The sequence below is a fragment of the Cupressus sempervirens genome, chromosome 10 (genome assembly GCF_028749045.1).
Source record: "Cupressus sempervirens isolate cs-2001-9-10 chromosome 10, ASM2874904v1, whole genome shotgun sequence".
Taxonomy (NCBI): domain Eukaryota; kingdom Viridiplantae; phylum Streptophyta; class Pinopsida; order Cupressales; family Cupressaceae; genus Cupressus; species Cupressus sempervirens.
Genome location: NC_143127.1, coordinates 256,652,505 through 256,663,482, shown reverse-complemented (window position 1 = coordinate 256,663,482; position 10,978 = coordinate 256,652,505). Strand labels below are relative to the sequence as shown.

The 10,978-nt window shown below is 30.2% G+C and overlaps 1 protein-coding gene and 1 pseudogene across 1 annotated transcript; one reads left to right on the top strand and one right to left on the bottom strand.

Annotated features, from left to right (window-relative positions):
* The first annotated feature begins 1,455 nt into the window (after positions 1-1,455).
* On the top strand, positions 1,456-3,549 carry LOC149533603 (transcription factor bHLH35-like). The gene is made up of 4 exons (XM_089805332.1): positions 1,456-2,121; positions 2,703-2,927; positions 3,052-3,222; positions 3,313-3,549. Exons 1-4 carry the CDS (start codon positions 1,663-1,665, stop codon positions 3,424-3,426), a joined length of 969 nt encoding a protein of 322 aa, XP_089661458.1. The 5' UTR covers positions 1,456-1,662; the 3' UTR covers positions 3,427-3,549.
* An 875-nt stretch (positions 3,550-4,424) lies between these two features.
* On the bottom strand, positions 4,425-6,746 carry LOC149533602 (putative serine/threonine-protein kinase WNK7; annotated as a pseudogene).
* Between the last annotated feature and the right edge of the window lie 4,232 nt (positions 6,747-10,978).

Genomic DNA, 10,978 nt, shown 5'->3' with positions numbered 1-10,978 from the left:
TAATTCTGAAGGTATGTTTGTACTTTCCATCCATTTGATTGAATGTTTATTTTTATTATAGTTTTCATTAAAGTTTGGTTGCCATGCTATGAAATTAATATGATGTCCCTTATAGAAACAATTTGATAAAGTTAAGATTTCATGTTTTGTTTCTGTGTCTTGACATTGTATAAACCAATGTTTATTAGTATAGGGGGTTATGTTACTTACCTTCTTGCCCCATCTCTTGGCTAGATTGTGTTCCAACTTACTTGTGAATTTTATTGGCCCATTTTAGTGCACATAAATACCCTTCTCGGCACATTCCAACCATCTAGCTTCGTTGTGAGTATTGTTGATGATTATAGTATCACTGTTCTTGATTTCGGTTGGATGCCATAGATTAGGGCTCCTTCCTTTTCTTAGGTTGATTGATTCTTGATTTTTCTTCTAGTGCAGGGGGATATATGCCACCTTTGTTGGAGGGATTGCTCCCTTCCCTATGTTATTTTTGGAGATAAATACTTGAGAGTCATATTTTTTGATTCATGCATGTTTATTGATCGATGAAGGGCCTAGTGGTATATTGTTTGGCTTAGAAATCGCTTTAGGCTGATTCGTTTGCTTTTTATGGATGATCTTCCCCAATCTAGGGTTTTGATCTTCCAAGTTTGCATATTTTGCTCTGGTAAAGAAATCTTTTTGACTTCGCAATCTATGAGCTATGTTGTCTTCTTTGTTTTGTGGTGACAAGCATTGTTTTCGCCTTTTCTTGTTGTGGGTGATCTGTCATCCATCCTCGTTTTCGCTATGCTGACTTTCTTGGATGACTGTGTTTTGTTCCCCATGGAGTTGGATTAGGTTTTCAAAGTTGTTTGTTTTGGGTTTGCAAGTTCGCTGATCTTGCTGATTATATGAGAGAACTTCGAATTGGTTTCATGTTTGCACTATGCCGATGTCCTTCTTTTGGTGCAAATTCACTTGGTGAAGAAAGGCGAATTTGTTTCCATGATTTCACTTGAATGAGTAATCCTTTAGGAAATTCACTGATTTCGACATTTTGCAGAGCAGAGTTTTTTTACATTTCATAACCATAGATATTGAAAACATGATTTTTAATAACAACTAGTTAGAAATAATACTATTATAACTTGCCTAAAAAGGGACTAATACAATTAGCCAAAATAAAGGAAACATTGTCATAACATATATAGATTATATGATGTGACATTATATAATGGGATATTTGATGATTAAATTTGAGATTTAAATTGTATTTTTATGTCTTTATCTCTTTACTATTGCTATTTAGGGCTGCGTTGGAGGGCGTGGGACATGTTGACTCTATGTTAACAACTATTAAAAAGAAAAATCTTTACTTTTCCAAACAAAGTCTGTTTTCATGTCGCAAAGAAACGAAATTAAGACAACAATAAGTGGGCCTGTTATAAATAAGCTGCGTAGATTAAGTATAATAATACAAGTTCAAGCGAGCATCACCTAGGTTTAATAAATATTGATTTGTTGCGGATGAGAAGGATTCCTCATTGATATTTTAATGTTCAAATCTCAGTATAAAAAGCGGGCAAGCCCGTGAGCAAAGAATCAAAATATTTTCTTGGTGAGTTGTATTCGCATCTCAAAAGAAACCCTACCTCTCACTCCATTTTCAGAATCACATCAATGGAGATCCACGGATCAGAAGAAAAGAATAACAACTCATTTCTGGATTTCAATGGAACGGTTGAATCCATGGAAGAAGATGATGCTCTTCTCTTCACAGATCTCGACGGTTCGACCTGCTTTCCCCCCGACAACTTCTGGACTTCCCACGATTTGTCTGCAAAGCCAAATCTCGAGGACCACGCCATTGATAGTCCCTCCGAGCTTGCACAATGGCAGCAGATCTATGATGGCTTCGGTTCGAGTCATCAGGAAGGCAAAAGCAGTGGAGTTAAGGTCAAATATGGATATTCCTCTGATGACTCAGAAAAATTGAATGAGGAAGGTAAAGAATCGGCTCAATCGAGTCAGTCTGCTCGTTTTTCCGAGTGCAGGACTTTGATCTCCGAGAGAAGACGGCGCGGCCGCCTGAATGAGAGGCTTTATGCTCTTCGCTCTCTTGTTCCTAAAATCACTAAGGTATGTCATTACAGGCAATAGGTTTTCACAATCCAATCAACTTTTGGAATTTTTAAAAGGTTTTGAACGATTATGTCTAGTTTTATAGGATGAGATTTCAAGCGTTGTTCATTTTGTTGACTCATATAAGAGGAGAATCTTTGCTAAACTTAGTAAAGTTACACAAATATACCGCAGAGTGAAGTTTTGAATCTTTATAAATGATACAGACTGTAACTGCAACTCTTTGATTTAAATATTATTTAGAAGATAAACTAATATATATATTAACTGTTCAGTTCGTTTTCATACATTTTTCCAAAAGAGGTAATAAGTACCTCCTACTATAAAACTGTCTCATAAATACGGTCACGAGAATGATCACAGAGAATGAAGTCAAATGTAAAAGATTTAAATAAATTTTTATTCTTTCCAGATTTCTTCTGTTGTTCTTCATTTTCACATAGAATGATTTTAAATTTTAAAAATTAGAATACAATTTTTTCGCTTTACAGATTTATTTTGATGCGTTTCATTTCATCAAAATACTGGAAATATCGAATGGAGAGATCTAATTTAAAGTTTGTGATTTTTGTGCTTAGATGGATAAGGCGTCAATAGTAGGGGACGCAATCAGCTATGTGCAGGACTTGCAGAAACAAGTGAAGGACATTCAGGCCGACATCTTACAGCTTGAATCCGACCTCATGCTCAAAGATTCTCCGTTTGTTTCAGTGTTGACTGATGCTGATCTCGAATTTGCCTCCTTTGAAATGAGTAGCACTAGTAGCCCCCTAAACAAACCAGGGCGAAAAATAATTCTCGAAGTAAGAGGACTTTCTTTTTTTCCCCTTTCTCTTTCTCATTTTTCATATTTGTGTTCGATGAACAAAACGATCCATTTCCATTGCATGATCTAAAGAGTTCCGTCTACAATATGTATGATTTCAGCTGGATGTTTCCAAGGTGGAGGAAAATATATTTCACATACGGATCTACTGCAAGAAAGGGCCAGGCGTGCTTATTGACCTGACGAAAGCTCTTGAATCCCTTCACCTGGATTTTCAGAATGCCAATCTCACGTCATTTGACGGCCAGATCATCAAAACAGCCATTATTAAGGTACTGAAAATCCTGAGATCTCTAGTATTTTATTTAACTGACGGGCGATTTGTGAGTTTCTGACAGCTTGGGTTCTTTAATATTGTGTAGATGAAGAAATTTGGGGCAGAAATTGAAAGCGAGGCAGTGAAACGAATTATTTTGGAAGCTGCAGCAAACTACGGTTTTGAAGCAGCATTGAACACAGGATGTTCAGAAGTTTAAGGATACTCTTTTTATCAAAAGGGGAAAGCAATATGTATTTTGGAATTTAATATTTGGGCATGTTTCAATGGTTGTAATAGTTGTTGTTGATTTAATATTTATATTTGTCAATTTTATATCTAATATTCAAATTTTTGACAACATTGTATAAATAGTTATGATTTAAATATGATATTGCTATGATGACTAGTTGTAATTATAAAAGACAACCAATCATGTAATGCCAAAGGATCATTTGTATGACATATACACAAAAGACAATGATACTCATGTACCATCATATGTGATGATGTGGTCTTCAAACCTTAGTTATAATAAGGGACTTGCCAAATAAGTTACTATATAAAAATTTGAGAGTGATATAAAATTTTAGTGAAGGCTTTTGAAAAGTATGAAGTTAGAGTGTTCAAATATTAGATCCTCTTCCCTGGTGCTATTTCCTCTACAACAAAATTATAATAATATAAAATATATGTTTTTATGTCTTTTTCTAAATACTAGTGAATGCAAACAACACAAATTCTTGTCAAGAGTTCCTTTTTTGAGCCACCATTTGATAGTGCTTACTTTAACATAAGGTTCCTTTTAAAAGTGATTTTATTTTTACATGTATATTTCATTTAAGTTATAGATTTAATTAAAAAGCAATTTTTTTGATAAAAAATGATACTATTATGCATGTCTTATGTTAAAAAACTAGCACTTGCACCAAAAGGTGCAATGTGTACACAAATAGTAGCATATGTTGTATGGTTTCTTAAAAGTGATAGAAGAAGGGAAACAATTTTTTGTTGTAACTGATTGATGTGATGATTGTATGAAAATCTGTCAGATTTTCTACTAAATATTAGGCTTGATTTTTTTTGAAAATCTTATAATAAAATGTATTGAATAAGCATGGTTAATTAAACTCAACACAAGACTCTATTTCTATATTACTCAATCATTTGATTTCCATTTTACAGTAGATCAACCTTGATCTTGGTACACTAAATGCTTCAATTTTTTTTTTTTATAGGAGGCACATCAGAAGATGGTATATGAATGTATTCTACACACTGCTTACTTCCATCACACGGGAGAAAATGATCCCTCAAAATCTCCCTTGCACACAACTTATTGGGTGCTACTACAAGACATTTTTCAATGCATGCCTTAACTTGTGGATCTTTTTATTTTATTCAAGGTAGCGGGCTTTATACCCTCAAGAAAGTATCCTAACAATTAAAGTTATTCTTGGGCGTAATGGCCAATTTTAACTCAATTAACATTAGTCACAAATTCTTATCAACATGATAAAACGTTGATCACAAAAGAAGAAGAAAAGAACTTATAAATATCACTTTCTTATAAATTTGAGCTAGATTTTTACATTCACTTTATGGATACTCAAACATCACCATCTCTAGTAGGCACATAGAAAATAAGTAAATATCAAACAATTCATTATAATCCTCTCCATAAAGTTCTTGGGCCATAAACTTGGGAGTTCATGCAATTTACAAATGGAAGTTTAATTAAACCAAATGAGTGCTACCTCTAAAATAAAAGACAAAATGTATCAAGAAAAGATACCAATGACATTGTGAGAATTTTCTTGCCAGAGTAAAGTGGCCAATCCAAGATCCCCAATTTTGACCTCTCCATGGTTACTATTAACAAATATACTATCACAATTTAATTCTTTGAGAATTATAGGAGGATCGCGACTATGGAGATAAAGTAAACCCTTCATAATTTGTCTTGCCCAACCCTTGACAACCTTCATGTCAACATGTTTATGCTCCTTCTGATATCTCCACAAAATTTTAAAACAACCTATTGATCTTCATAGTGATATACATGATACCTCTATGAGCATAATAATAGTACTATAAATGCTCCTCAATAATGTTAACAAATACTAAAACTAAAACCTTAAAGAGATTATTATTTAGGGTTAAAGAAATTTCAAAGATTGACATACTAATTGTCCCAAAGTGCATGATGTGAAAATATCTATTATGATATTCACAATCTTGTTTTTTTCATCCACCCATGAATTGAAGAACATGATAATATTCTTATGCTCCACATTCTTCAACATATGTCTAGATAATCTAGATTCTACTCAAGTTCATTGATCCTCACTTGGTTCAAAGAAACTTCTATCCCCTCAACTTCATCAAATGTCCTATAGTTGTATCGTAAATTAAAGAAATAAATAACACAAATGTTCCCTCAAATAATAATAGAGAGAATGCATATCTAACCTAGAAAATAAAGAAACATACACATCAATGTATTGCATTCACTTAGGCCAAGGCCAAAACATTAATGTCTAAATCAAAACAAATATCCTTCTAATAATTGAAGATTAATTAATAGGATCACTTCCATCCACTGACACAAATATTTCTCTATTTTCCTAACAAGGCACAAGGATGGAACATGAAAGGCATAAATAGATATTTAGATAGCAACTATAGTAAACAAGGTTGTAAGTAACACAATAAGCAATAAATCACATGCTTTAGTACAAGAACGCATGGGGGAAAATAAAATGGCTATCATGAGTGGTAATGCTAATAATGCTATTTCTAAAGTATTGGAATAAAAAAGAAAAAAAAAATCAAACATGAAGCCATGATTGCATGACTGCGATCGTAGCAGGCCTAGAATTTGATGGCTACATTAGCAGTTTTTGCACTTTTGAATAGTATATGACGGGCTGAAAATTTGTAAGATTGTGAATTGATAGGCAAAATTTATAGAAAACCATCAATATAACAAATAAATATACTACTAAACCACCCGCATGTATTTTTATATTACTTTTTATATATTTAAATATTAATTTAAAAATATTAATAATTAAATATTAATATTATATATTAATTTAATTATTAAATATTAAATTAATTATTATATATTAATTTAAATATTTATCTTTCTTTTAGTGATTTATAATTAAATATTAATGTTAAACTTTCTTAAAAATTTGCTTCTTTTATTTGAGATTTTTGTGTATATTGCTAATTTAAAAGTTATTCATATAGACTTTTGCATATATTACTAATTAAATTATATTATTTTCTAATTTATAAAATAAGTAAAATTTAAAAAGTTTTCTAAATTATTTTAAAATGGAAAATTGACAATCAATTTCTTTCTTTAAAATGTAAAATGAAAGGCATGAATTAATTTTACCCATCATTGAAAAAATCATTTGACAGGAGGGGGTGGCCATCAAATTCTAGACCTGAATTGTAGAGAATATTGGTATTTTAGCAATTAAACAATTCCCCTACCCATCCTTACCTTTGTATCTTCACAACCATTTTTAATTTTGAGTTCTCAATTAGTTAATATGTAGTGTGTGAAGTAAGTGGTTGATTTTAATTAAGACCCCAATATCCTCATACTCTCCGCATTATCCGTAACTTCTCAAGTGCAAGTAAAAACATAAAGTGATGGAGAAGCCTACAAATAATGAGCTATTTAATAGTAATAATACATTTCTCCTTCACAAGTTGTGAACTTTCCACCGCATGATAATTTTCTAGTCATTGTGTGCAACAATAAAAGAGCCTATCAATTTAATTAAGTATAGATATATTAATAATAATGATTAAATTGTTAATTCAATTTAATTATTTTTAATTTTATTAAAAATAAGTGAATGACTTTGAACAAGTTGAAATAGAAGATCAAGTCATTTAATGTTAGGATTAACCATAGGCAGAGATAACAATTACATGCAAATATAACCAATATCAGAAAATAATAAATTGCACGGAAGAGAACTCAAGACACCAAGATTTAACACGGTTCACCCAATCCATAGGCTACATCCACCAAACAATGAGTCCAATATTATTTCTATCCAATGATTACAACTTGATCACAATCTGTAATCCCTTACAGCTCAATATCATCGCAAGAAGCAATTATCGCATCACACCTTATGAAATGCCTAACCCTATGCCTTTTTTATACAAGATTTTAGCATTATAATTAATTACAACATGTCGGCCAAAATTACCAATAAAATATGAAAAATATACAATACATTCTTGATCAACCACCACATGCCAACATTTAATAATCATAAAGATTTTATTTAGAAAATGAAAATATATTGAACTTTTTTCTTAAATCCAAACCTATCATTTGGATGTATTGAAATGGTCTCTCTTCAAGCATATAAATTCTTTTAAAGGAGTTAAATTTTTAGTAATTAATACACATCTACGATAATGATTACTATTTATTTATTTTTCACATATTTTAGTTTCCTTTTGTCAATTTCACATTTATTAATAAAATCTAATTAAAAGATAGCACGAAATTCTCCTTTTCAACATGTATTGAATTCATGTAAGTAATCAATGGAATCTAAAATAGACATTTAAAACGTGGCATCTCTAAGATCTTTTATCTAGAACTTCAATAACATTTGAAAAGTGCTTCATGATTATTTAAATAGATCAATTAGTTCCATATGACAAATATACGCTGGATTGTTTTACCAGAGCTAAGAAAAATAGTATGTCATTTAATATTCATCCAAACCTATCATACCTAAAAAAAATGTTTGTATTTGTAAAATTGGTAGAGCCAAATGTAACCCTTCGAATGCTTGGTGCATAGTTTATCTTATAGGAATTTAATTATCTTTAACCTTTTTTTAATATTATATATATATTGCTTGTGACTTTTGACAAAGATAGATAAATCTTTTAAAAAAAAGGATATATATATTTTTTAAAATTATGTCGTTTTTAATTTTTCCTATCAAAATATTTACACTTATTATAACTACAAATATCAATTCTAATGTTTTCATGAATTCTAACTTTTGAAAAATTCAACTATACAATTGTTGATTTCCAAATTAAGTATAATTATAAGTGATTTGTGACATCTATATGTTGATATTACTAGTATAAATATCTTAAAGAAATCTATCGAAAGGAATACTAATAAATATCCACTACAAAAAGATTAAAATTTAATTTACTACACCCAAAACTATTTATATTTCCTTTATGTCCATTTTTTTTCACTATCTTAAATTTTTTATTTTAATTTCTTTAAAAGATTAAGGATTTATATCTTGAAAGATTATAATTTTAACAAATATTTTTGTGTTGTTTATTAAATTATTTTTAAAGTATATTTTTATAATAAAATTAAAAAATTTACCATGTAGATAGTTGTCAAATTTAACTTAGAAAGATAAAAATTAACATTAACACACTCACACCATCCTACTCCACCCTTTCTTCCATTGTAAAATGTCTATTGACATTAATTAGAATAATATGTAGAATCCCATTTAAAAAATAAAATCTTTCACTATCTATCTAACACAACAATAACATATATTAATAGTATTGTTAGAACACTCTTACATTAATATATTCTTAATTTTATTTATTTTTGATTGAGGGTTTAGGAACTCAATATGACGTGGTGCACCTCTTCATCTTAGGGCCAAGGATAAATAGATTTTTTTCATATCTTTACAATTCTAGTTCCACACTAAATTCAGCCAATTTAACTCCACCAAATATATTTGCATGGTCTTCTTTAAATATTTTTAACATCTTAATCAATTTGTTTAACTAATTTTGAATTTTATTAGGAATTATTTAAGATAGATTTTTTGCGAATATTAAATTCTTCTTATTTTTAAATAGGCATCTTAAATATGCATGATATATAAAGAATAGTTTGTACTAGACTTAGAGAAAAAAATAGAAAGACAAATATTCCACACCTCAAATTTTGATATTGCTATTAGGACTCAACCATGTAAGTCAAGCTCATTGACCCACGTTTCATGAGTAGTGGCTCACAAGAATTCATCTCTCATGAGATGGTACACTTAGCACTTATTGCATCTAATCTATATTCATAATAGTGAAGCATTGAGCCTTCTGGGGAGGTCAGTCATCCAAGTATGACTCCAACTTGTTTCTTGCAAGGTTAAGCCCACTTAGCCTTATGAACTATCGAGGTGCTCTATATTATCTCCGTCATAAGATGCAATATTTGGTAAAGCTTTTGTAAATGAGATAACAAGCTAAATAAAAGTGGACATAATCTTAAAATATACTATAATTCAGCACACAAGAAAACCTAATGCTTCACCTCAATTCTAATAGCAATATTATAATTTTAATCATATAACTTAAAACAAACCATTTCAATAATCTAAAAATCAAAGTAATCATTTGTAGTTAGACATATTACCATTGTATTAGTACCATTTCCTCCCAAGGATAACATTAAAAACCTTCTATTCATATATGACATCTTTTTAAACACAAATGAATGTAAAGGGCACTGAAAGTTCATATCTAGAGACGATATTTTTCGGAGCCATGTAAATAATTAAGAATTGTGCAAACTCTGACAAACAGGCGCAACTCAAAAATTGGCACAACTTCTACAAATTTTAAAATTGCAAAAATCATATGACTAATAAATAAATAAATTCCGTTATAGATTGCAAATATTTCCAACGTGGCCCCCCGCAACATGACTAGAACATTATTCATCTGATACACGTGCCACAAACAAATGACATTTGAAGCGCCGCATAAAAATTCAATGTGATAAACGTGACATATATTAATGACCACGCCCTAAGAAGCAAAACATTTCCAACGTGATAAATGTGCTTTAAAACAGTGATTTGATAAATGTGCTTTAAAACAATGGTTTTTTAAACTAAATGAATGTTTAGAACTAGAAGGGATTAATCTCTTCAAAAGTTGGATTTTCGTGGGACAAATTTCCCATATTTGGAATGTGCATTTTCCTTCTATTATTTGATTCCATGAAAGTTAGTGGATAATATAATTGGATTAGTAATTGAATTCGTATGAGCATGTTCATAATGCTAATGACACTATAGTATGTGTCTCTATATATAAAAGGTTGGAAACATTGGATAATGAGTACTCTTTTCAGGTTTGGTTAAATAAATAAATTATAGTTATTATGATGTTTGATATGTTAAATTTTATGTGAAAGTATGTTTAATTGTTATGAGATTTGTACTAATCTAAAATATAGTCTAACCAATTTATTGTAAAAGTTGCCAATCCAACTTCATGGAGTCAAGATTATTTGCAAGTAAATATAAGCTTTATTGAGAAAAATAGAATAGCAAAGCAAGGCTTTGAGCCCTTAAAATATAAAAGATTATTTTATGAGATCAAAAGTATGCAATGATCAATCCAAATATAGGAGGTCCGGTAAATTAAAATAAGGAACTCTCAAAAGAAATCATTTAATAATTAATATAATAATTAAATTTTAGTAATGGATAAAGTGATATCTTAAGAGAGAAGTAAAGGTAATTTAATGATCAAGTCAAGATGACTTAACAATTAAGTTATTGCTTTATTCTAACACCCCTCCCCAAGATGAGCAACAATGCAAGAAAAAAAATTGTAACGTTAAAAAAAAACTCGAGTCCTGACAACATGGCCTAATGAGGTACCTAATCACAATAAAATCTCTGTAAAGTGGAGAAATAGAGAAAATACATGGAAAA

Coding starts and splice junctions, on each gene's coding strand:
- LOC149533603 (XM_089805332.1), top strand. CDS start 1,663: ATGGAGATCCACGGATCAGAAGAAAAGAATAACAACTCATTTCTGGAT. Junction 2,122..2,702: donor TTGTTCCTAAAATCACTAAG/GTATGTCATTAC, acceptor TTTTGTGCTTAG/ATGGATAAGGCGTCAATAGT. Junction 2,928..3,051: donor GGCGAAAAATAATTCTCGAA/GTAAGAGGACTT, acceptor GTATGATTTCAG/CTGGATGTTTCCAAGGTGGA.